General features: G+C 41.2%; 3 protein-coding genes, 1 non-coding gene and 1 pseudogene across 4 annotated transcripts; 2 read left to right on the forward strand and 3 right to left on the reverse strand.

Annotated features, from left to right (window-relative positions):
* The first annotated feature begins 429 nt into the window (after window positions 1–429).
* LOC103413982 (uncharacterized) lies at window positions 430–1661 on the forward strand (annotated as a pseudogene).
* Window positions 1662–2403: 742 nt separating this feature from the next.
* LOC114820267 (U1 spliceosomal RNA) lies at window positions 2404–2565 on the reverse strand. Its single transcript, XR_003767761.1, has one exon. It is a non-coding gene; the product is annotated as a U1 spliceosomal RNA (small nuclear RNA).
* Window positions 2566–3216: 651 nt separating this feature from the next.
* Window positions 3217–4240, forward strand: LOC103413983 (uncharacterized). Its single transcript, XM_008352405.4, has one exon. The coding sequence runs from the start codon at window positions 3375–3377 to the stop codon at window positions 3954–3956; it is 582 nt and encodes a 193-aa protein (XP_008350627.2). The 5' UTR covers window positions 3217–3374; the 3' UTR covers window positions 3957–4240.
* Window positions 4241–6308: 2068 nt separating this feature from the next.
* On the reverse strand, window positions 6309–21832 carry LOC103450994 (serine/threonine-protein kinase EDR1-like). Its single transcript, XM_008390414.4, has 13 exons — window positions 21046–21832; window positions 19885–20307; window positions 10923–11026; window positions 9401–10500; window positions 9233–9273; window positions 8435–8503; window positions 7961–8061; window positions 7788–7866; window positions 7551–7649; window positions 7367–7435; window positions 7181–7230; window positions 6892–7068; window positions 6309–6790 (listed from the first exon to the last, which is right to left on the reverse strand). Exons 1-13 carry the CDS (start codon window positions 21487–21489, stop codon window positions 6631–6633), a joined length of 2916 nt encoding a protein of 971 aa, XP_008388636.4. The 5' UTR covers window positions 21490–21832; the 3' UTR covers window positions 6309–6630.
* Window positions 21833–24351: 2519 nt separating this feature from the next.
* Window positions 24352–26163, reverse strand: LOC103451370 (aldehyde oxidase GLOX). The gene has a single exon (XM_008390783.3). The coding sequence runs from the start codon at window positions 26129–26131 to the stop codon at window positions 24461–24463; it is 1671 nt and encodes a 556-aa protein (XP_008389005.1). The 5' UTR covers window positions 26132–26163; the 3' UTR covers window positions 24352–24460.
* Window positions 26164–26699: the final 536 nt, after the last annotated feature.

Here is a 26699-nt window from a genome sequence, read left to right on the forward strand (position 1 = left end):
ATATGCCTCCCAATCCTATTTTATACGCCGGTCTCGTCTCTCCACCTCTGCTTTGCTCGATGCGGGACTGTTTGATGTCTCAAACCAAATGCCAAAACTCTTCCTTGCTTTGATTTCTCAGACCAAATACAACGCATTTTAGCATTAGAGTTTGTTCTCACTTGATAAGAACCAAATAAACTCAAATTAATAAAACTGAATAATTCATTGGAAGATTTAGCCACAAACACCAAATGATAAACAACTAGCTATTATATTGCCTGGTAGTATTAAAGTTAATAATTCCCATTCACCAAAAATCAACTAGTAATTAAACTAGTGCTCTGTGTCGGAAGCCAGTGGACTAGAGATCCGGACCACTCACTCTAAATTCTACAAACACCATTAACTCATCTCATTGGTCCACCTAACACAAATCAACAATTTGAATCTCTTTATCTCCTTTGAATGGCCCGAATCTCTATCCACTAGCTCATGATCTCTGACTCTGAATCTCGATTCTTCATAAAGTTGAATGTCACGTCAAAGTGCTGTTAAATTATGCCCGAAATTGCTATCAATCGTAGTTGGTTTATTAGGAGATTAAGACTTTGTAGCAACTTTGGTTAAAAAAATTGGTAAGGCCACTATATTCTACAAACCCAATTTCAAAGTCTTTCATGGTCATTAATAATATTTGTAATTTTGTACGTATAACTTCAATCCAATACATCATCATTGACATCATAGCATAGTTGTTTGTTATTTAACTTTATCATACATTTTTAAATATTATTGCTCATAATATCTAGTGTTTTCTCATTCCTATCACCTCTATAACTTGTTATGCAGACCGATCTGTCCAGAATCGCTCTCCGTCCGTTCAGGCTATCTGACGCCGACGATGTCTTGTCATTCGGAGGTGATGATCAAGTGACTCGAGTCCTCCGCGGATTCAAGACGTTGACAACGAAAGACGAGGCTTTGAATTTCATCGAGAACGTTTGCTTTCCCCACCCATGGCGCCGGTCGATATTCATCGATGACCGTTCGATTGGTGTCGTCAGGTAATGATCGGCATAAGGCAGATATGGGGTATGCTTTAGCTGCTAGGTGTTGGGGCCAAGGGATAACAACAAAGGCAGTTAAGATTGCACTCTCTCAAGTTTTCAAGGACTACCCTGATTTGGTTAGGTTGCAGTCTTTTGTAGCTGTGGAGAATAAGGCCTCTCAGAGAATTTTGGAGAAGGTAGTGTTTCAGCGGGAGGGTGTGCTGAGAAAGTATCTCTATCTTAAGGGAGATATAAAGGACATGGTTGTTTATAGTTTTTTGTCAAGTGATTTCACTAATGATCTCTCAAGTAATGAATTAAGTAGGGACGAAAGTCGGCCTTAGTGATCCGACGGTGCCGAGTGGAAGGGGCGTTGCTGAACGGATAAAAGTATATTAGGGATAATTAAGTTGATCTTCCCCAAGAGGTCCTAGACTTCTTTACTAATTAAATAATTTGCAATTTTCTTACGTAACATAGTGTTATTGGCGTCTTTAAATTCGTTTTAAACTTGTAGTATATTTCTGAATTTTTCTTATTTTGTTATTCTTATTTGATCGTCTTAATGTTTTGTTTATACAGTAAATTGTAATGAAATTGAGAAGAGGTTGAAGAAGTTTGATTAGGAAATGCATGAATCTGCAATTTTACAATATTTCTCTTTCGTATTTGGGTGGCATGACACTAGTAGCTAGGTTAACTTAATTCCCATGACATAATGACCATAATACTGATTCTTTAGGAAGCACTTTTGTTAGAAGTACTTCTATAGAAAAATATTAAATTTTTTATTAAAACTCTAATTAATTTGATGTTGAGACACCAACTGTTTTTTGGGCTTGTTAGACCAATCAGGTTATAGGTTACTTACTACGGGCTATTCATAGAGAACTAAGGAGTTAACATTAGCATTCGGGTTCGTTGAACTTGTTAGCAAAGTGTTACCTAGTCTGCAGACCAGCGGAGGAATATTCCTTTAAGTTTCATGGATTGTGCTTCAGAGAATCTTGCTATGCTAAAAGTTTGATAGGCAAGCCCATTACTATCCAGGTAATTTGTGCAGGTCGCGTGACCATTGACTTGGACCGTTTGCAATTAATTGAGCCTGAGGGCCTATTGATTCTAGGCTTTTAGGGCCTTCGTAGAGAATGTGGCTCGTTAGCTCGTGACAGTTGTCATATTTAATAAGTTGTACACGTGAGACGTGTTTCTATTAGTCGAAATATTTAATGTTTCCACAATGATGATTTTCCATTGGATTTGAGAGGACGCTCAAGCCCTATAGGATGACGAACAGAATATTGATGGAAACCATAACATACCGAAACAGTTAGATACCAAGGCAGATAGATATTTTCAGAACTGAATTGATGAAGGGGCCGCGCGAACGCAGGCCCCCACGGCAACAAATTATGACGTTGGCTCTCCTACGTTGAGGAGACCATAAGCAGGCACCCCTCCTAAGTGCAATGGAGGTCACCAGCCTAGGCCATGAGCCTTCTTGATCGCCCATTGACCCCGTCCAGGTAAGTATGTTGCCATATGCCTCCCAATCCTATTTTATACGCCGGTCTCGTCTCTCCACCTCTGCTTTGCTCGATGCGGGACTGTTTGATGTCTCAAACCAAATGCCAAAACTCTTCCTTGCTTTGATTTCTCAGACCAAATACAACGCATTTTAGCATTAGAGTTTGTTCTCACTTGATAAGAACCAAATAAACTCAAATTAATAAAACTGAATAATTCATTGGAAGATTTTGCCACAAACACCAAATGATAAACAACTAGCTATTATATTGCCTGGTAGTAATAAAGTAAATAATCCCCATTCACCAAAATTCAACTAGTGATTAAACTAGTGCTCTGTGTCGGGAGTCAACGGACCAGAGATCCGGACCACTCATTCTAAATTTTACGGACACCATTAACTCATCTCAATGGTCCACCTGACACAAACCAACAGTTGGGATCTCTACAAACCAACAGTTGGGCCTTCGTAAAGTTGAATGTCACATCAAAATGCTGTTAAATTATGCCCGAAATTGCTATCAATCCTAGTTGGTTATCATCAAACAAGAATAGCTGATAAATTAATTTATTAGGAGATTAAGACTTTGTAGCAACTTTGGTTAAAAAATTTGGTAAGGCCACTATATTCTACAAACCCAATTTCAAAGTCTTTCATGATCTTTAATAATATTTGTAATTTTTGTACGTAAAAATTCAATCCAATACATCATCATTGACATCATAGCATAGTTGTTTGTTATTTAACTTTGACATACATTATTGTTGCTCGTAATATCTAGTGTTTTCTCATTTCTATCACCTCTATAACTTGTTATGCAGACCGATCTCTCCAGAATCGCTCTCCGTCCGTTCAGGCTATCTGACGCCGACGATGTCTTGTCATTCGGAGGTGATGATCAGGTGACTCGAGTCCTCCGCGGATTCAAGACGTTGACAACCGAAGACGAGGCTTTGAATTTCATCAAGAACGTTTGCATTCCCCATCCATGGCGGCGGTCGATATGCATCGATGACCGTTCGATTGGTTTCGTGACTATGTTTCCGGGATCAGGTGATGATCGGCATAAGGCAGATATGGGGTATGCTTTAGCTGCAAGGTATTGGGGCCAAGGGATAACAGCAAAGGCAGTTAGGATTGCACTCTCTCAAGTTTTCAAGGACTACCCTGATTTGGTTAGGTTGCAGTCTTTTGTAGCTGTAGAGAATAAGGTCTCTCAGAGAGTTTTGGAGAAAGTAGGGTTTCAGCGGGAGGGTGTGCTGAGAAAGTATCTCTATCTTAAGGGAGATATAAAGGACATGGTTGTTTATAGTTTTTTGTCAAGTGATTTGACTAATGATCTCTCAAGTAATGAATTAATTACCCACCCATCGAGTAGGGACGAAAGTCGACCTTAGTGATCCAACGGTGCCGAGTGGAAGGGGAGTTGCTGAATGGATAAAAGTACACTAGGGATAACAAGTTGATGTTCCCCAAGAGTTCATGGACTTCTTTACTAACCAAATAATTTGCAATTTTCTTACGTAACATGATGTTATTGGCGTCTCTAAATTCGTTTTAAACTTGCAGTATATTTCCAAATTTTTCTTATTTTGTTATTCTTATTTGATCGTCTTAATGTTTTGTTTATACAGTAAATTGTAATGAAATTGAGCGAGGTTGAAGAAGTTTGATTAGGAAATGCATGAATCTGCAATTTTACAATATTTCTCTTTCGTATTAGGGTGGCATGACAGTAGTAGCTAGGTTAACTTAATTCCCATGACATAATGACCATAATACTGATTCTGTAGGAAGCACCTTTGTTAGAAGTACTTCTATAGAAAAATATTTAAAAAAAATTTATAACTCTAATTAATTTGATGTTGAGACACCAACTGCTTCAGTTGCTGGAGTTCTTGATTCCGCTCTTCAAATTCTTTCAGACGTCAATGCTGGATAGCCACAGCCCATTTCACGATGGTATTCTCCCTTACCAATCCGTCAGTTTGTTGTTTTAGCACTGTCTTTTGCTTTTAAAAACTAAGGGCTGCAACCTCAGCACCAGCACGAGCTCGTGCACTGATGGATTTATCGAAATCCTCTAAATTTTAGCAGCACAGGCCCTAGCATCATCCACACTATTTGCGTTACGCCGGACTCGGAGATCACAATATCAAAGCATGAATTTGTTTCCCTAGACCTTGTGAGCAAGCAACTCAAAAAACTGCCTCGGATTTCTGAATCACCTGCGTTGATTCTTAAAAAAGCGAGCCTTTTTTACTGGACAACGCCGTGGCAGGTTCTTATTATCCTTGATAATAAAAAAAAGACCTCTCACATGCTCGTGAGCGCGTGCAGAGCGGCTAGTACTAAGAAAAGAACGACTGTACTGCAATAACAGACTTTGACCGAAATGTATCCGGTGCCTAAAGTGCTGGCGTATTTAATTCACTTGTTAATTAGTTAATTAAGCCTAGTTTGGCTACTCTTTCTTGTATGTGTTCCTCCTTCGTCCCAGTAATTTAGATTAGTTTAACATAAAACATCCCTTGTATCAACAAGAAAAAGAATTATCATCTCAAACGTAATTTTAAAATTTAAATTAATTCTGTCTTGGTCAAAGTAATGAATGGATGATTAATTATTTTTCAATGTCCCTTTATCACAAGATATCTTAATTTTGATGCAGTCTCTCTTCTCCAATCAACTTTGGATCTCACCAGCTAATGCTGTTTAATTAAGATAAGATAATAAGTTATTAATTTATTAAGACAGACTTCGTAGCAAAAATGATCTTAAACAAGATTATCTCCGGCCATTCAGGCTATCCGATGCCGATGATCTCAAGTGACGCGATGCCTCCGATAGAAGACGTCGACAACCAAAAGACGAAGCCTTGACTTTCATCAAGGATGTTTGCATGTATGCTTTACAAACCTTGACAAATAATTTGTATGCATGTTGTGCGAAATGTAAACTAGCAACTAGTTGTGTCGTATGTTAATCACGCACTTTTATGTAAAAAAAAAAAATTAAGGGAACTTTAACGAAAAACTTTTGGTACTGTTCATTTTAACGAAAAATCACATTTTTACACTAAAAAGTCAATTATGATACTATTCACTTTACCCTTTATTTTGTCTTTATCGTTAAAACTCAAAACTTTCAAACCCTTTTCATTAGTTTTCAAAAAAAATTTAATTGATATGTCAATAAAGATAAGTCATAAGTTACAGCAGTGTTTACTGGCTTGAGAAGATAACATCGGTATGGCATCCCAACCGCATGGAAGTGCCTCTCTCCCAAGGGGTTGGGTCATTGAAGCTAGACCTAGAACAAAATGATAAACCCAATCTAAATCCGTACTAGGTCTTCCACAATAGGCCGGGAAAAGTAAGTGTGATATCAATACATTAAATTTATATATGAATCGCCCGTCTACAGTGGGCCGGAAATTTTTAGTGAGATACCAATTTACTGAGCTCATGAGTTCAATATATCAAACTCATGAGGGACGGTACCAATATATTGAACTCACAAGTAGCAATAGTGTTATAGAAATCAAACTCAGAATGCCTGATTCTAATATCTAGATATCACATTTACATGAACCACCGTGAAAGGCTAAGATTAAGCAACTTCCATCGGACAAATTCTCGAGTGTAACCTGATCTCTCTTTATATGTATTGTATGGCAAATTCTTAGGTATCCACGTGACGAGCGAGAGAGAGATATATGAGTTAGATGGAGATTAAAAAGAGAGATATTATAACACAACTTTCGTTTTAATTTAAATTCTTGGCAACCACAATTTTCTGCCTTTTCTTAGCGGAGCTGCGGAGGTATGAACACAAACTACGCAGCTCCGCTATGAACGCACAAACTACACATCCAGTTTATCTTTTTCTTTGAGGACTAACTACTATGAACACTGTACAAAAAGGACCCCCCACTGCAATGCAATCAATACTGTTGTGCAATTTCTTCTTCCTACATTCTCACTCTTTTCTTTTCAATCTATCGTTTGAGAGTTCGCAACTTGGTATCCTAATCTATCTCGAAAGTAAAGAAGCGAAACGTCTCTGTATTCACAGTTGAGAGAATGAGGCGTTTAAAGGCGTAGAATTTACTGAGATTTCTTGCCGGAGATGTGAGCTCGGGTCGTCCAGATTCGACGGAATGACAAGTCGCTGCAAGGGCTTGAGAGCTACCGTGAGCTGTGAGAACGAGGGGCGCAAGTTCGGATCGCTAATCACGCAAAAAGGTACCATCAATTAAACCGAATCCAACAAGTAAAATAATGATATTCAACGAAATATGCAAGGCATTCAGAATTTTGTGCAACTTACGTCTGCCAACATTCCCAAATTATCCTTGCAACAAGGGGATCAAGTTCCTTGGGGATCTCAAGGCGACGGTTCTGGAAACCCACAGCACCGACAACCTGCATTGGGTTCATCCCACTCCACGGCAGTTTTAGAGTTGCAAGCTCCCACAAAATGACTCCAAAGCTATATACGTCACACCTATATATTTAACAAAAGATGCACATTATTTTTTTTTTCGATAATCAAGATATATATAAACCAAAGCTGTAAAAAAAGAACCAGAAATATGTTAGCAAGAATTACTACTCACTTTTCATTTGAGTTTTCATTGCGGAGAACTTCAGGTGCCATCCACTCAGGCTAGCACATCGATGAAATAGGACAAACGAGAAAAAGAGTGTCAAAATTAGATTTAAGAATTGCTGTCATATTTTATCTCATTGCCTCCAGAAACTAAGTACAAAACAAAATATCAACAATAATACAAGATTCTCACCGTTCCAGCAGTTGATTTGGACGACAAGAAAGTGTTGTGTTTCAAGCGTGACAAACCAAAATCGCACACCTGCACAATTGAAGTCTAGTTTAGTAAAAATTATACCATAACTAACTAATTAACTGGCAATAGAATCTCATTATCTACAAGAAACGAGAGAACCAACAGTTAAAAGACGTGATACCTTCACATTCCAGTTCTTATCAACCAGCAGATTCGGAGACTTCAAATCCCGGTGAACAATAGTCGGTGTACTGGCATGCAAGCAATTCATACCCCTTGCCTGCAAAATACACAGCGATCTGAGAAACTGGATACGGATGTATCATGTTCAAAAGAAAGACAGGTAAGACTATATCATACGGTATCATGTTCGAAAGGAAGTGGATATGGATGTATCATGTTCAAAAGAAAGTCATACCACATCCAGAGCCATCTTTATTCTACGTTTCTCGTCAATTTGACAATGAGGACGATGAATAATCCGATATAGACTTCCCCTGGGAAAATAAAGCACAAGTGGACCAGTTACAGCGCAAAGATGACAAATATAATCAAATATCCTTTGATATTGACCAAGGTGCAGAATTATACCTCGGAAGAAACTCAGAAATGATAGAGAGGTTTGGAGGACGTGTAACAGCCCCCATGAAAAGCACAACGTTTGGATGACGCAATCTACGCATTATTCGTACCTTACATTGCAAACAAATATCAAAGAAACAGTTCAGTGGTTTTGGAAATGCGATTTTAACAGACACACAGCCAGGCATGTGAATAGTGATCCATCACTATGTATATGTGACTGTCAAACTTGGAGAAGTACAAAGGCTTGGCACATCATATGTCTACCATTTTAGTATGGAGTTCAGGTTGAAACGTTCTATCATTGTCAACAATATCTATTTAAAAGCAGCAGCTGAGAGGTTATAAGTCTATTTTCTTAAAAAAAAAAAAACACACAATAATTATTGAGGTTGTAACTCTATTTATTTTTCTTCCATTCCTCCCAAGTCTTGGAAGCTAAAAAGTACAGCATTGTATGCATATAAGAGACGAGAAATTTACTTCTCTTTTGAACTCAGCCAAAGCAGCACCCGAGAAATCCTGGTCTAAGAACTTCTTCACGGCAACTTCCTGTAACTCAACAACAGTTCACCAGCCAAAATTTAGGTCACCAGTTGATTTTAATTCCCGTTGAATTAAATAAAAAACAGTTTGAAGCCTCTGGCAATGAACTAAGTACATGCATGGTCCCAAGCAATGGTGACAAAATAAAAATCCACCATAAGGTAATGAATAATAGAGAAACAATTAACAAAAACTACAAATCTTAGCTAACTTTAAAGAAGACCGAAAATAAAGACTTGAACATATGGATTTAATCATGTACCCCAACCATACACTTCCTAAACCTGCTTTCCAGTAAACAGAAAAGCAGTTTTGGCTCACACCGAAAAATCTCTCATGGTTGTACATCATTTGACAATGATAATTGATAAGCATAAAAACTATGTGATTTCATCAATGCTTCAAAGCCAAAATACATTTTATGGTACTAATTTATATATTTGATTTTATCAGTGACTGGGGCATAATCACTATAAACAATTTAGCAGTGCCAGTCACCGAAGCGAATCAGAAAAAAAAAGTTAAAGAAAAGAAACTGGAAAATTGAAATGCACAAGGAGAATAATATATGGGAAAAAACATATCACTTCAACATCAACGGGTCTGAGATAGGAAAGAATGAGAATACTTGACAAAGGCATCCTTGGAAACAGATAAATATAAAAAATCAAATAAAATATAACAACAGTTGCCATACAACGTATGGAAAAGTATACAGTGTTTATAAAAACTCACCGTGCCATGCCAATCAGCATGGTATACCTCACCATATGAACCTAATCAAGAACAAGAAGAAGAATTAGACAGCTCCCCGAGAAAAATAAGTTTTTTGCTTCGCAAAGAATGAACACTGAAAATTTTCCAGACAATATAAGACAACTTTGACCAGGTATGGAACATTACCTAGTCCAATCCTTTCTCCAATAACCAGGTCTTCCCATGGAATTTCACATTCACCTACGTCAACATCCTCAAATGATGAGCTAGTGCTAGAATGATATTCAACCCTGCTTGTAATGGAATCAAATGATGAGTTACAACTTTCTGGATCCTTCAGTTTCAAATTGGATTCCATAAATCTGTCATGTGTGAACTTTCTAGGATCATTGAAACCAGTTTCAATGTTCTGATGTTCTTTAGAATCTACTGTGTTGTTCTGTAAATAGTTCGGAGCCCTGGGTTGTTCCCCTTTAAAAATTTTGGCATCACCATCTCTGTCAAACATATTTGAATGAGCGGTTGATTTGAAACCACCAGGATTGACCTGTTCAGATACAGTAGAGCTGGTCGAAGCTGAAGATGACGGATTGTAACCATTAGGCTCACGATTAATTTTTGGGAGGATACCATCATACTCCTTTCTTTTAGGGACTTCATTGAAAGCATATTTATTTTTCCACATCAAAGATGCAGGAGGTCGACCAGAAGCAAGATTATTATTTTGTCTCTGAAGCTCTTCAACTTTTTTCTCCGCAGGTTTGTTATACATAGAAGCTTTCCCAGGTCCTTTTATTTGGAATGGGTTAAGATCAGCAAAAAGGTTCTTTGGGTCCTCAGAGTTGTTTTGAGTACATGGAACTATATTTACATTCATCCTCATACCACCATCAATTGCATGAGCCCCACGATTACCTCTGTTGTACTGTGATTTTTTGGAGGCTGATGAGGAAAGCTGATCTAACTGAGTTGCTTTATTTGGTATTCCTGAAGAACCAACTCCACTCTCACTACTTGCACCCGAAAATGTTGGAAATGATTCTCCCTTATCTGAGCTTGGTCTTCTCTCCAGACCTGAACTACTTTCAACTGCTGTGTTTTGGCTGCTTCCCTCTCCATGTAATGGTTTTGGTCCTGGGTAAGCGATATCTGTGTCGATATAAGAATGGAAAGTAGGAAGTTTGGTCAAGTTTGGATTGTATGGCTTAAAGGTAGCGTCCTTTGAAATTTGGGTGTCAGTTGGTACGAGTGTTCCAGGATCAGCCATCAGATCCACCAAAAACTCCCTGAAGACAAACTATAAATTAAATCTATGTAAAAAGGTAAACAGATCAAGTTGGAAGGTAGGAAAAATTCAAAGAAGCCTGCTGCTCAACTCTAAGGACAAAAGAAATCTAATGCTATACTACACTCTAAATGCATAGAAAGATGACAAAATCTCCTATGTTACTGCACATTATGAAGCTATTCTGTGGCTAGAATTTGTCGTTAATCAGTCAAAATTTATAAGGTTTTAGAGATCCGGTAAAAAATTTAGAATAAAACCGAACTCACAGCAGCTGCTTAAAATTATAGAGACCTTGTAATAAGTTTTTTTAGACTAAATTTTTGTGCATGCACAGCCCAGAATAATATAAGTGAAAACCCAACACATTATACAAAAGTATCAACATTTAACCACAAAAACCTGCAAAAAGCAAACCACTACCTGTCATCCTCCAACTTTATTACATTAACAGCACCATCCTCAGCACCAGTGTAATGAACACCCTTAAGCAGTCTGCAGGGCATCTTGATATTGTCAGCTAGTACCTACATCCGAAGAAACAGATAAATATACAAAATGTAGCCTCAACTTCTATTAAAAGAAATTTGTAATGGTAAGATCATTAATTAACCCTGATAAAGTCCCTACTTACATTTAAATGCAAAAAATAATTGCTTAATGTCATAAAGCAGAGAAATACAAGCAAAAAACTTGTGTTATGTCAGCAAAACCAAAAAGCTTCCAGTGGTCACTAACAATTTAAATTTAGAAGATCCATTAATAGCATGGCCAATGTATTAAATCCAAAACATAAAAAGCAGGAGAAGTTGGTTACGTACATCCGAGGTGAGATGAAAAATCGAAATACAGGACGTATACTTATATATTTTTTGTAAGGACAAAACAAGCATCAACAACAACAACAACAAAGCCTTTTCCCACTAAGTGGGGTCGGCTATATGAATCCTAGAACGCCATTGCGCTCGGTTTTGTGTCATGTCCTCCGTTAGATCCAAGTACTCTAAGTCTTTTCTTAGAGTCTCTTCCAAAGTTGTCCTAGGTCTTCCTCTACCCCTTCGGCCCTGAACCTCTGTCCCGTAGTCACATCTTCGAACCGGAGCGTCAGTCGGCCTTCTTTGCACATGTTCAAAATCACCGGAGCCGATTTTCTCTCATCTTTCCTACAATTTCGGCTACTCCTACTTTACCTCGGATATCCTCATTCCCAATCTTATCCTTTCTCGTGTGCCCACACATCCCACGAAGCATCCTCATCTCCGCTACACCCATTTTGTGTACGTGTTGATGCTTCACCACCCAACATTCTGTGCCATACAACATCGCTAGCCTTATTGCCGTCCTATAAAATTTTCCCTTGAGCTTCAGTGGCCTACGACGGTCACACAACACGCCGGATGCACTCTTTCCATCCAGCTCGTATTCTATGGTTGAGATCTCCATCTAATTCTCCGTTCTCTTGCAAGATAGATCCTAGGTAGCGAAAACGATCGCTTTTTGTGATCTTCGCTAGATTGCTCCGGTCATTAGTGTGGATAAGTATATAAATGGATAGAGATAGGAAAGCAAACACAAGATGTACGTGGTTCACCCAGATTGGCTACGTCCACGGAATAGAAGAGTTCTCATTAATTGTGAAGGGTTTACACAAGTACATAGGTTCAAGCTCTCATTTAGTGAGTACAAGTGAATGATTTAGTACAAATGACATTAGGAAATATTGTGGGAGAATGATCTCGTAATCACGAAACTTCTAAGTATCGGAGTGTGGTGTCGTCTTGACTTGCCTTATCTGTCTCATAGGTAGATGTGGCATCTTCTCTGGAAGTACTCTTCCTCCATCCAGGGGTGGTATCTTTAACTGGTGGAGATGCACAAGGTAATGTATCAATTTCACTTGAAGCTTACTTGTAGTTTCAGGCTTGGTCAAGCGCGATACAAACCATGTAGTAGGAGTCCCCCAAGTCGCCGAGCTAGGGGGTCTGCTGAAAGAGGTGACAGACAAGGTAAGCAATCAGAGCTCCGACTGATTGTTCACCTTCTCCCCATCTTGCAGCAGCATGAAGGATAAAGAGAAGAAAAATGAGAAGAGATGATATGAGATACTTTTGCTTTTGAAGAAGTAACTTTCCACAGGCTTATTCTTGAACTGAGCTGGAGGGTTTTCTGGTTTCCTCCAGAGTATAAGGCCGACTGAAGAATTTGAGGGTCAAAACAAGTCCATCAAATCTAGAGTACGTTCCACCCTGCTGATATGGGATACTTTTGCTTTTGACAGAGTAATGAATGTATCGGCACGTGTGCTGTTACGCTTGTCTCCACATGCTTCCTTGTATCCTTCGCACTTGCCCTATCTGTTCCTCAAGCAGATGCGGAATCTTCCCTGGAAACATAAGATGTTGAAGATGAGTACTCGAGAGCAATGCCAGGTAAGTAATCAGGTAAGGGGTTCCAGGCAGTCAGTTCCTGGCTGGAAGCTTGATTCCAAGTGCTGACTGATTGCTCTCTTTCTCCTTGTCTTGCAGGTAAAAACAAGGCCAAAAGAAAAGACAGGAAAAAAGCATGATATGGGATACTCTTGCTTTTAACCCTGATGATATGAGATATTCTTGCTCTAGTATAGCTTGTTTGCAGAGGTATTATCGGGGGGAAAGAAAGCTGAATATTTCGAAAGGCTTCGTTGGGAGTGCCCTCTCAGATATGATGAAGGGTTGAGCATTTTTGCAGGTCTGCCTGTCCGTTGGGGATGGAGGTCGACATATATAGGAGTCTCCCTAACAACAAGTAGTAATGCTATTCCTTTACCCTGCTTGGTCATAGCACGGTAGTGGGAGCTGCCAGTTTCACATGTTTTAACTCTGTCAGAGCACTTTGAAAAAGTGGTCTGTGGTATCTGGCTCTCGAGATTCGGAGAACGATGCCTCTTCGATTTTTGAGAAAGCAATCATGCTGGGGGTATGACTCTCGAGATTCGGAGAGCAGTGTCTCTTCGATTTTTGAGGAAGTAATCATGTTGGGAGTCTGGCTCTCGAGATTCGGAGGGTGGTGCCTCTTCGATTTTGGAGCAAGCAATCTTGTTGGGAGTGTTGTCTCGAATGTGAGTAAAGGTTGGGCATGTTTGCTAGTCTACCTTGCCACGAAGCACAAAGGTTGACACACAGGGACTTTCCAATTATCCAGCAATGGTACTGTTCCTTTACCCTCTCTTCGATTTTGAGAAAGTAGTCATGTTGGGAGTCTGGCTCTCGAGATTCGGAGGACGGTGCCTCTTCGATTTTGGAGCAAGCAATCTTATTGGGAGTGTTTTCTCGAATGTGAGTAAAGGTTGGGCATGTTTGCTAGTCTACCTTGCCACGAAGCACAGAGGTTGACACACAGGGACTTTCCAATTATCCAGCAGTGGTACTGTTCCTTTACAGTTGTGGGTAATAATATGGTAGCTAGACCTTCAAAATTTATGTGTCTAAACTTTTGTTAGTGCTGTTTCTTTGCTATTCTTTTACCTTTCTTGGTCAGAGCGATGTAGTGGGAGCTGCAAGCTTCACGTGCTCAACTTTGGCAGAGAACTTTGGCAAAGTTATTTGTGGTACCCATGAGCTATTGTTGCGTGTGGGAAGTGGGTGATTGAACAGTAAGATTCATGTGCTTTCTACTTCACCAGAAGTCTTCGACAGAATGCCCATAATTTCTGCAAAGCTGAGTGTGCGTGTGACAGGTGTTGACAAGGCTAGAAAAGTAGGGCCTCTTCGATTTCTGAGATCGGCCCTCGTGGTCTCTGAGCAGCCCAGCTTTTGAGAAAGCGAGCGCCTCTTCGATTGATTCGGAGAACGATGCCTCATCGATTTTTGAGAAAGCAATCATGCTGGGGGTCTGGCTCTCGAGATTCGGGGAGCAGTGTCTCTTCGATTTTTGAGAAAGTAATCATGTTAGGAGTCTGGCTCTCGAGATTCGGAGGGCGGTGCCTCTTCGATTTTGGAGCAAGCAATCTTGTTGGGAGTGTTTTCTCGAATGTGAGTAAAGGTTGGGCATGTTTGCTAGTCTACCTTGCCACGAAGCACAGAGGTTGACACACAGGAACTTTCCAATTATCCAGCAATGGTACTGTTCCTTTACCCTCTCTTCGATTTTTAAGAAAGTAGTCATGTTGGGAGTCTGGCTCTCGAGATTCGGAGGACGGTGCCTCTTCGATTTTGGAGCAAGCAATCTTATTGGGAGTGTTTTCTCGAATGTGAGTAAAGGTTGGGCATGTTTGCTAGTCTACCTTGCCACGAAGCACAGAGGTTGACACACAGGGACTTTCCAATTATCCAGCAGTGGTACTGTTCCTTTACCCTTGTGGGTAATAATATGGTAGCTAGACCTTCAAAATTTATGGGTCTAAACTTTGTTAGTGCTGTTTCTTTGCTATTCTTTTACCCTTCTTGGTCAGAGCGATGTAGTGGGAGCTGCAAGCTTCACGTGCTCAACTTTGGCAGAGAACTTTGGCAAAGTTATCTGTGGTACCCATGAGCTATTGTTGCGTGTGGGAAGTGGGTGATTGAACAGTAAGATTCATGTGTTTTCTACTTCCCCAGAAGTCTTTGACAGAATGCCCATAATTTTCGCAAAACTGAGTGTGCGTGTGACAGGTGCTGACAAGGCTGGAAAAGGCTGGAAAAGTAGGTGCCTCTTCGATTTCTGATATCGGCCCTCGTGGTCTCTGGGGAGCCCAGCTTTTGAGAAAGCGAGCGCCTCTTCGATTTTTTGAGATCGGCCTTCGTGGTCTTTGAGCAGCCCAACTTTTGAGAAAGCAAACGCCTCTTCGATTTCTGAGATCAACCCTCGTGATCTCTAAGCAGCCCAGCTTTTGAGAAAGCAAACGCCTCTTCGATTTCTGAGCAGGCGCCTCTTCGATTTCTGAAGCTTCGTCGAGTGCAGATTTTTATAGGGGCTGGCATTAAGTTCCAAAGCACACTTGAATCTCCACCAGTAGAAGCTTCATTCTTGCACTTCTAAGATCTTGATTTGTCCGACCTCTTCTCTCTTCAACACCTTTGAAAATGTCTGGCCCCTCCGACCGTCGTTTTGACTTGAACCTTGTTGAAGAGGCAGCCCCGCCTTCTCCAGACAACATATGGCGCCCATCCTTCGTCTCCCCTACTGGTCCTCTTACCGTTGGGGATTCCGTGATGAAGAATGATATGACCGCTGCGGTGGTGGCCAGGAACCTTCTCACTCCCAAAGATAACAGACTACTTTCCAAACGGTCTGATGAGTTAGCTGTTAAGGATTCGCTGGCTCTCAGTGTTCAGTGTGCAGGTTCTGTGTCTAATATGGCCCAACGCCTATTTGCTCGAACCCGCCAAGTTGAATCATTGGCGGCTGAAGTGATGAGTCTCAAACAGGAGATTAGAGGGCTCAAGCATGAGAATAAACAGTTGCACCGGCTCGCACATGACTATGCTACAAACATGAAGAGGAAGCTTGACCAGATGAAGGAAACTGATGGTCAGGTTTTACTTGATCATCAGAGATTTGTGGGTTTGTTCCAAAGGCATTTATTGCCTTCGTCTTCTGGGGCTGTACCGCGTAATGAAGCTCCAAATGATCAACCTCTGATGCCTCCTCCTTCTAGGGTTCTGTCCAGTACTGAGGCTCCAAATGATCCCCCTCCGATGCCTTCTCTTTCTGGGGCTCTACCGACTGCTGAGACTTCTCCTAAGCAACCTTTGTGAAGGCTCCCTCTTGTGTGCTTATTTTGACTCATGTATATGTACATATTTGTAGCTTATCGGGGATATCAATAAATAAGCTTTCCTTCATTTCAACGTATTGTGTTAAATACACCAAAGCCTTCTTCGCTAAGTTCTTTGAATTTTCTTTTGTTAAAGCTTGTATGTTGAAGGTTTCTGAGTGGAGCATGTAGGTTGGGGTAGTGTTCTCTTAATTTCCCGAATGAGGAAAACTTCTCGGTTGGAGACTTGGAAAATCCAAGTCACTGAGTGGGATCGGCTATATGAATCTTAGAACGCCATTGTGCTCGATCCTGTGTCATGTCCTTCGTTAGATCCAAGTACTCTAAGTCTTTTCTTAGAGTCTCTTCCAAAGTTTTCCTAGGTCTTCCTCTACCCCTTCGGCCCTGCACCTCTGTCCCATAGTCGCATCTTCTAATCGGAACGTCAGTAGGCCTTCTTTGCACATGTCCAAACCACCGTAACCGATTTTCTCTCATCTTTCCTTCAATTTCGGCTACTCCTACTTTACCCCGGATATCCTCATTCCTAATCTTTTCCTTTCTCGTGTGCCCACACATCCAACGAAGCATCCTCATCTCCGCTACACCCATTTTGTGTACGTGTTGATGTTTCACCGCCCAACATTCTGTGCCATACAGCATCGCCGGCCTTATTGCCGTCCTATAAAATTTTCCCTTGAGCTTCAGTGGCATACGGCGGTCACACAACACGCCGGATGCACTCTTCCACTTCATCCATCCAGCTTGTATTCTATGGTTGAGATCTCCATCTAATTCTCCGTTCTTTTGCAAGATAGATCCTAGGTAACGAAAACGGTCGCTCTTTGGTATTTCTTGATCTCCGATCCTCACCCCTAACTCGTTTTGGCCTCCATTTGCACTGAACTTGCACTCCATATATTCTGTCTTTGATCGGCTTAGGCGAAGACCTTTAGATTCCAACACTTCTCTCCAAAGGTTAAGCTTTGCATTTACCCCTTCCTGAGTTTCATCTATCAACACTATATCGTCTGCGAAAAGCATACACCAAGGAATATCATCTTGAATATGTCGTGTTAACTCATCCATTACCAACGCAAAAAGGTAAGGACTTAAGGATGAGCCTTGATGTAATCCTACAGTTATGGGAAAGCTTTCGGTTTGTCCTTCATGAGTTCTTACGGCAGTCTTTGCTCCTTCATACATATCCTTTATAGCTTGGATATATGCTACTCGTACTCCTTTCTTCTCTAAAATCCTCCAAAGAATGTCTCTTGGGACCCTATCATACGCTTTTTCCAAATCTATAAAGACCATGTGTAAATCCTTTTTCCCATCTCTATATCTTTCCATCAATCTTCGTAAGAGATAGATTGCCTCCATGGTTGAGCGCCCTGGCATGAACCCGAATTGGTTGTCCGAAACCCGTGTCTCTTGCCTTAATCTATGCTCAATGACTCTCTCCCAGAGCTTCATTGTATGACTCATTAGCTTAATACCCCTATAGTTCATGCAATTTTGTACGTCGCCCTTATTCTTGTAGATAGGCACCAAAGTGCTCATTCGCCACTCATTTGGCATCTTCTTCGTTTTCAAAATCCTATTGAAAAGGTCAGTGAGCCATGTTATACCTGTCTCTCCCAAAAGTTTCCACACTTCGATTGGTATATCGTCTGGGCCTATTGCTTTTTTTATGCTTCATCTTCTTCAAAGCTACAACCACTTCTTCCTTCCGGATTCGACGATAAAAAGAGTAGTTTCTACACTCTTCTGAGTTACTCAACTCCCCTAAAGAAGCACTCATTTCATGTCCTTCATTGAAAAGATTATGAAAATAACCTCTCCATCTGTCTTTAACCGCGTTCTCTGTAGCAAGAACCTTTCCATCCTCATCCTTGATGCACCTCACTTGGTTTAGGTCCCTTGTCTTCTTTTCCCTTGCTCTAGATAGTTTATAGATATCCAACTCTCCTTCTTTGGTATCTAGTCGTTTATACATATCGTCGTAAGCCGCTAACTTAGCTTCTCTGACAGCTTTCTTCGCCTCTTGCTTCGCTTTTCTATACCTTTCACCATTTTCATCAGTCCTCTCCTTGTATAAGGCTTTACAACATTCCTTCTTAGCCTTCACCTTTGTTTGTACCTCCTCATTCCACCACCAAGATTCCTTTTGGTGTGGGGCAAAGCCCTTGGACTCTCCTAATACCTCTTTTGCTACTTTTCGGATACAACTAGCCATGGAATCCCACATTTGGCTAGCTTCCCCCTCTCTATCCCACACACATTGGGTGATTACCTTCTCTTTGAAAATGGCTTGTTTTTCTTCTTTTAGATTCCACCATCTAGTCCTTGGGCACTTCCAAGTCTTGTTCTTTTGTCTTACTCTTTTGATATGTACATCCATCACCAACAAGCGATGTTGATTAGCCACGCTCTCTCCTGGTATAACTTTGCAATCCTTACAAGTTATACGATCCCCTTTCCTCATTAGAAGAAAATCTATTTGTGTTTTTGACGACCCACTCTTGTAGGTGATCACATGTTCTTCTCTCTTCTTAAAGAAGGTGTTGGCTAAGAAGAGATCATATGCCATTGCAAAATCCAAGATAGCTTCCCCATCCTCGTTTCTCTCCCCAAAACCATGGCCACCATGAAAACCTCCATAGTTGCCTGTCTCCCTGCCCACGTGTCCATTTAAATCTCCTCCTATAAATAACTTCTCCGTCTGAGCAATTCCTTGCACCAAGTCTCCAAGATCTTCCCAAAATTTCTCCTTCGAACTCGTATCCAACCCTACTTGAGGTGCGTACGCACTAATCACATTGATAAGTTCTTGTCCTATTACAATCTTGATTGCCATGATTCTATCTCCTACCCTCTTGACATCTACAACATCTTGTACCAAGGTCTTGTCCACGATGATGCCAACACCGTTTCTCGTTCTATTTGTGCCCGAATACCAAAGTTTAAACCCTGAGTTTTCTAGATCCTTTGCCTTACTACCAACCCACTTAGTTTCTTGTAGGCACATAATATTTATCCTTCTCCTCACCATAACTTCCACTACTTCCATAGATTTTCCCGTTAAGGTTCCTATATTCCACGTTCCTAAACGCATTTTGCTCTCTTGAACTCTACCCTTCTGTCCTAGCTTCTTCACCCTCCCCCGTCTAATAGGATCAAAGTACTTCTTTTGTGTGTCCCGGGTAAAGTTGATAGGAGCATATGCTCCCAAACAACTTTGAGTGGAGTCGTTCGAAAAGAAGTTTCTATGGCCCCCTTGCTCATTTAACACTGCATCCGGGTGCCGATGGAGATACAGCGACCCTTGCTCACTTATCACTGTGCTCAGGCCACACAGCGCGCCACTTACGGGTGACGCCCTAGCTTTAGCGCGATTTTGTTCTGGATTCATTTTCATAAGGATTCGACGTGATCATGGAGTGCCGGCTGTCGACTACCTGACGCCCTCCCCCTCCTCCTTTATCCGGGCTTGGGACCGGCCATGTAAGGACAAAACAAGCATCACTCTTTTAATATGATTATTACTGAAAATAACAAAACCTCCATAATATAGAACACAGCTAGCTATACTAATCCCAGAAGAAATCAAGGATTACAAAATATTATTGCCTAAAGATTCTAATAACTGATGATAATCTGAAACCGAACCTTGAAAAGCAAAGCACGATGTCGGGAAAGGCCAATGGTTATGGACCCAATAGGCAATACACTTGTTTGCAGAGATGTCCTCAACTCTGTGCTTCTTTCCATCCATCTCGCTAAGACAACATTTGCATCCTTTACAGGCCCACCCATACGTTCGCTAACGAGTTCAGCAAGCCTCAGAACCAAAACACCAACGTTGGTGACAGGACAGTCTAAAGCAATACACTGTGCAATTTGCACCAACTCTTCCAAGACAGGATCAACTGTTCGATTTACTAATGAAACTTCAAATCCAGAACTCCCAAAGTTTGTTTCAAGATTTGTGAGAGAAGGCATTTTTCCTTGAATTGCTGAATCTGTGGAAAGTCCATATACATCATAAAATCCATCAACCACTTTCTCCTCATAGTCTAGCACATTGTACTCCTGGTATAAACAAGAGAATACAATCCGAATCAAGATGAGCAAAAGTAAAAACAATGTCTTGATAGTAGCATATACAAGCAAAACAAAATGAAAAAAGTGGTAAAAATACTACATCTTTCCCTTATCAACGGAATCTACTACCACTAATGGAGGATTTTTCTATTTGACACTGAACAAGTAAGAACTTAAAAATTTATAATGATGCTCTCAAAAGGCTGTCATTGATACTCTCTCACTAAACAATCGTTTCTAACCCAGGACGCAAGACTAGGCTAAGAAAAAATTGAGCTCAGCTACATTTCTGCCACGCCTTAAACTACTCTACACGCCAACTTGTATCCGAATTTTAGCAGTGAGTTGACATTCCAAAGTTTTAAACTTATCAAAAGATAATTCACGGGTCATTTCGAAAACTAGTAAAAACTCCAGAACATTACAGACCATATGCTCATACAGATGAATTCACTACTACACTATTAGCAGGATTCTGATAGTGCAAAAGACCAGATCTTTCTCTTACTTAAAAATGAATTGAGCAAATTCCAAACAGTCAACCTTACTATGACAACAGTCAAACTTAATTAACAGTAAAATTTGCTTTGCTAATCCCAAATCAAACGCAAATTTAACATAATTAACAACCAATCCATGCTGATACACTACAATCAACTACTAATTTATGGTAAAATTGACTACAAAAGTGACTAAATTCGAACATAAAAACTTCACCAAACTCACCCAATAGTGCCGCGACAAGGTCTCCGCCGCCGCCTCAACCTTATCTCTTGAAGAATCGATCGGATTGCCGCCCAAGCTCAGCAGCGTCGCCGCGCGGATCTGATCCTTCTCCGGATCATCCCTAAAGTTCGAATTCGAAGCGCTGATCGCCAGGGCGAGCTGGACCTGATACTCCTCTTCCGACATCATAAAGTCCGACCGATTCACAGTCGTCGACTCCACAGTGCCACCTCCCCCAGCTGCCACGGTTCCCGCCGGCGTCGGCGAAGACGATGAAGGACTCGCCGGAGCGTTTCCGGAAATCTGACCCGACGCGGTCCGGTGATCGGAGGCGCACGACGGCGAGGCTACGGAGGAGGAGGAGGCCGCGGCGGCGGCGGCCTCGTTCGATCGGGTCGGGTCGTGGTTGCTCCCTATGTGAAGCTTCTTGAAAATGTGCTTCATCGCTTTATCTCTCTTTCTCTCTCTTCTTTCTTTCTCTACCTTCTCCGCCAGCTTGAAATCTTCTCGGCGTTTCTCTCACTTTCTTTGTCGCTCGATTTTTTCTGTTTGGTTTGTTGGTGGTCAGAGAAGCGCGTTCTCGGAGGGAAAACTGACGGGCGCTGTGGGTGTTATACGTTCGCCGGTAACTTAACGGGCGCTGTCTTTATCGAAATTACGGGATTGACCCACGGGGATTTGTAAACGATCTTGTGCCAGTGAAGAAATTTTGAGTTGTGACGGAACATTGTTTTATGTGAGTGATGGAAAATTTTAATTTTTAAATTATTATTATTTTAACATATATCTTACCATTTATATGGAGACACGTGCTGTACCACCTCATGTGATAGTTACACTGAAAAATATCTCGTGTGAGTGGAGAGATTTTTCCAATGTGACCAAGACACAGGTTGGTATACCATGTGTCACTATACAAATTGTGGAATATATATGCTTAAAAGTTAATAACTTAAAAAAATAAAAATATCAACTTTTTCTATTAAAACACCTGATATACCATTTATGTTCCCGTCACAATTAAAAATTTCTGATGCGAGTGGGCCACCGTGACGAGCTTATGACCTACATGGCGATGACGTCCACGTCAGAGAGAGGTGCCTAGAATTTTCGAGGGGGTTTATGTTGACAGTAAACGCGGTTATCTTGGAAGACGGAAGTGGCCTTTATTTTGTTTGTTTTTGGGGAAGTAATACCCTCCTTTTGGAAATTATCAAGAGTTTTTCTTCCTATATTATAGACAAAAATATTTATGCAGATGGATTTATTCTTTTTCATTTTTTTTTGGTGAATTTTTTTTTGGTAATATAAAGTTTAGGGAGAGAGGAGGCTACCTCATTTCACGACCAGAGCATACCATAAGTCTTAGTTACTTTTTTGATTTTTACAAGTTGTCCACTAAGAGGGATTGCCTTGCGAGGACAATGATCCTTACAAACTCAATACCATATGTTTGGACCCAAAATTATACCATCGGTTTGTGCAATTAAGGTCGTTGAGTGAGCACAGTTCCACACCATCTGATGAAAAAGTGAAGATAATTTTGTTATTATTAAAGGATATTTTATGATCTTTTAATAACAAATTATCTTGATATTCTCTTATACGGGATAATAAGATGCAAATTATATCTCCAAGCAAGCCGTACAGTTCAAATGGACTTGGGATTCTTGTTATCAGATTGGAGCAGCATGATGGGTTTGATTAGAATTGTCAAGATGCATGGTCTTCATGTATGTGTGGGATGCCAAGATGAAATCAACATGGAATGTCCCCCATGTGTGTTTGGAGTCGGTCAACCATGCATATAGGTTATTTTGGATAATAGCGATACCTGATGATCACCAAAAATAATGAAGTGGCATATTTTAGTTCAGGATAATTATTAGCACATAAATATATGCTAATAATTAGCATATTCTTCAGGGATGAGCACGGCATGGGCTAAAGTGTTTAAACTTTGGCGATGCGTGCACTTGGACGCATAAATTGGCACTAACATTGCATGGTTCCTCATGATGCTATAGAAAAAGTTTCATGTGCATGCAAATTAGTCTGATTCCATCAAATCCAACAACCAATGGTCAATGAGGATGGGTCATTGTCAAGCGGTCAATTAACGAATAGGATAGCTATCAAGAGTTTTATTATATCAACTGCTTATCTTCAGGAGATTCAAGTTGTGGCCAGCTATAGATGTTCCATGAGAAACACAAGCAAATAGTGCTATAAATACATGAGGATGTGCAACGTGAAGAGCCCTCTTCAATTTAACACACAAAATGCCGTGCGCAAACTCTCGCTTTATGAGAAACCGCTCAACAACCTTGAGATTTTTATTTCTTTTTCCTGCCGACACATCTTCAGTTTGGATAAACAGCACTATGAAGGTAACCGGCGACATCTTCAGTTTGGATAAACAACACTGAAGCCATAGAATCAGCCGATTAAATAGCACATTCAGTTTTGATAAATAGCATTGCTTCTCGGCCGACTGATTACCTATCCAAGTCTTGGTCGACAAGGATTTTTTAGTCCTTGTTGGTAGAGGTCATCTCATCAGCCTTCTTGGCGAAGTGAGGTATTACCAGGTTATTACATTCGGCACATTGAAAGTCGAATTTGATATTGAACTTCGCAAAACTAGCAACCTTGTCTTTAGGCTCTAGAACCCGAAGGCCGAGACGTGTTCCTTTCTCGACTGCAGTCACAAGATCAAGAAGTCAGTAGCGTGCCCAACGCAACATCAACACATTTTACTCTCCAGCCGAACTTAGCCGACGAGTTGGCACTCCTCGCACACAACTGAAGGACGTAGTTTGCTTGTTAAATACTCAGCTTGCACGCCACGTAGGCTTAGTAGTTTTTATGGTCAACATCAACATACCATCTTCAGTGTTAAACTCTAATTTTTTGTATTAAGTGAATATGACCTACAGTTTTTACACAACTCAAGTAGTTGGACAACTATGTGTACTCTGGCCTCCAAAAAGGTGATTATTTTAGCAAAACTACCAGCTAATCCCTTTTTCTAAAAGAAAAGTAGATGCCACCAAGTACTACGGTTTAATAATATTCATCTTCATTTGTAAGTGAGAAGTCTTAGGTTCGATTTTAACCAAAATTGAATTTAAACCACATTATTGCTAGTCCATTGTGAGGCTAAGCTCACATCATCTCTCTTAATATAGATAATATCGTTTGTTAAAAAAAAAAATAGTTGGACTTTTTTCGAGTTAGATGGTTATGATGGATAATACAAATATTTATAAGAAAAATAAATAAATACTAATAAAACAACAAAAGTGCCGAAATTATTTTTCTTTCATTATTTATATATATATTATGTACACATTTATTCAAAACTTTATTACTTCATTTACCATTATATCCTTTCGCATTGTCAGTCACTGACTCACTGCACCCTCACCCACGCAGCGGAGCTAGGAATGTCGGAGTGCACCACAAACAACAGATAATAACCCGGTGGCGCAATCTCCGCAGTCGACGGCCCCACCAAGCTCACCCTATACGTACCCGCCGCCACGTGCGTCACTCCGATCAGCTTCAATACCACCATCCTCTGATTCATCGCAAACGAGTGCGTCGTAAACGACGGAGCAACCAATCTCGCCGACAAAACCCTCACCGACAGAAACTCCGGCACCAATATCTCGACAGAAATCAACTGCCGGTACCCGAAAACATCTTCTATCGCAGCTATCCTCGGCCGAACCGGGTCGTACTCATCCGACAAATACGGCGGTGAAAACGCCTCCAGGCTCAGATCAGTCGGGTACTCGACGCCAGTGAAGTTGTAGTAAATGTGCGGATTGCTTCCGCCAACCAAAATCCGGCCGTCAGGTACCAGGACCGCCGCGGAATGGTACAGTCTCGCTCTCGACGAACCGGTCATAACCGAAAACCTGCGGTTCAGAACCTCTGACGGCCGGTAAATGACTGGTGTGGTAACCGGATCGCGCCCGTTTTCCCAACCGGCCGCTCCCAGTGCGGCACCATTTATGATGATGACGTCTCCAGTCGGCAGAAGAAGCATATCAGCCATGACTCGAGGAACCGGCATAAACTCCACGACCCACCTCGGGTTCGGGTCATACACGTTGAGCCGCCCGCAGGTGCCAAGAGCGCTAATAAACTCTCCGTGCAACGCGAGCACGTGCGAGTTCCGCGGCGTGCCGCCGCAGACCATTATCTCGACTTCCATGTTGCCGTTGCTGGGTGTGTTTTCGTCTAGTGGAAGCAGAACTGACGAGCCCGTGCTCGGATAGTTACGTGGGTCCCCGCCGGGGATGTCGGGGAGCTCTCGGACGACGGCGTTTTGGCTGTAATCGAAGATTATAGATTTTGCGTTGGCGAAAATAAATAAATTTCCGTCCGGTAGCAAGTGGAGAAATGGATACAAATTGTTCTCGTCTTGGTCCGTAGTTTGTCTCAAAAATTCGAGCCAGATTGTGTGGGGCCCACCTTGGTTTTGGGAACTCCGAGGATAAAACTCGTAATTAAATTGCCGGCGGCCACCGACAATGATTACACGGCCGTCCGGTAGTATTTGATTAGTAGCGTACCACCTACGTTGTATTAAATAGTTCGGGAGCTCGAGCCAATCACAATTGTCGTTGTTGCATGGGGAGAACGTGCGGACGACGCGGTCGCCGTCGTTGTATCCGCCGGTCTGTACGAGCGTTCCGTCGGGAAGGATGGAACCGGAGGAGCACCATGTATCGGTGTGGACGGTGAGGGGGCGGAATGTGTTTGAGCCGAGGTCATAGAGGATGGAGTGAGCCGTGCAGTCTACTTTGAGGACGGTGTCGTTGGGGTCGCGGCGGCATTGGCCTCGGGGGAGGGAGATGTTGGAAGGGCCGTAATCGGTGCGGTCGAACATGATAACTTTGTTGGTACGTAGGAGTTGCATGTGCATGGCGGAGATGCCGACGGAGGAGTGGAGGAGGTGCCATTGGCCTTGGTTGCCGGAGGAGGGACGGAGATCAGTTAATTGGGATGAAGTTATTGGAAGATTGTAGATTATTTGTGAGGTTAAAATTAGGAAGAAAATGTGAATGTTCATATTGTAGGGGTAGGTCAAAAGATAGAGACGAAGATTTGGAGGGCTTTAGTTGGGAACAACTCGTATAAGTACATATATATATATATGTGTGTGTGTGTGTGTGTGTGTATGTGTGTGTGTGTGTGTGTGTGGTTTGGTGATGGGAGATTGTGGAGGAGGGTGGTGGATATCTTTGAGAGGGCCGGTGAAGTTTGCAGCTAAAACGGCGGATGCATTCAAAGAGTTGGAAGTGGAGCTCAAGAAGTATGATTACTAGCTATAGCCTATAGGCACCAACTTTCCAAGCTCGAATTCCGCTCTCTCATATTTTCTTTGTCATTGGAGAAAAACTTGTGTCCAACAGATTCTTTACGGCTTTACAGAGAATCGGATGAGACAACGAGTATAAATAGAAGAAATACAATACAACAGTTCTTCTTTTTGTGTGTTACTGCATAATGACGTAGTTTGACTGAAAGATATTAGACTTAACCTTGCCAAAATCATTGGAATTTCAAAATTTGTGCTCACTCTCCTAATTGATGGTTGGTTCTTTATGAAATAGCAAATCAGGCTTTAGTATAGGCAA

The sequence above is a fragment of the Malus domestica genome, chromosome 12 (genome assembly GCF_042453785.1).
Source record: "Malus domestica chromosome 12, GDT2T_hap1".
NCBI lineage: Eukaryota > Viridiplantae > Streptophyta > Magnoliopsida > Rosales > Rosaceae > Malus > Malus domestica.

What these genes read in the sequence shown, in the direction of transcription:
- LOC103451370 (XM_008390783.3), bottom strand. Translation starts at nt 26,131, where the DNA reads ATGAACATTCACATTTTCTTCCTAATTTTAACCTCACAAATAATCTAC.
- LOC103450994 (XM_008390414.4), bottom strand. Translation starts at nt 21,489, where the DNA reads ATGAAGCACATTTTCAAGAAGCTTCACATAGGGAGCAACCACGACCCG. An exon ending in ATAAAGTTGGAGGATGACAG is followed by an intron (nt 10,501 to 10,922) that starts GTAGTGGTTTGC and finishes GTTTGTCTTCAG; the next exon opens with GGAGTTTTTGGTGGATCTGA. An exon ending in ATTTGGGAATGTTGGCAGAC is followed by an intron (nt 6,791 to 6,891) that starts GTAAGTTGCACA and finishes TTGCGTGATTAG; the next exon opens with CGATCCGAACTTGCGCCCCT.
- LOC103413983 (XM_008352405.4), top strand. Translation starts at nt 3,375, where the DNA reads ATGCAGACCGATCTCTCCAGAATCGCTCTCCGTCCGTTCAGGCTATCT.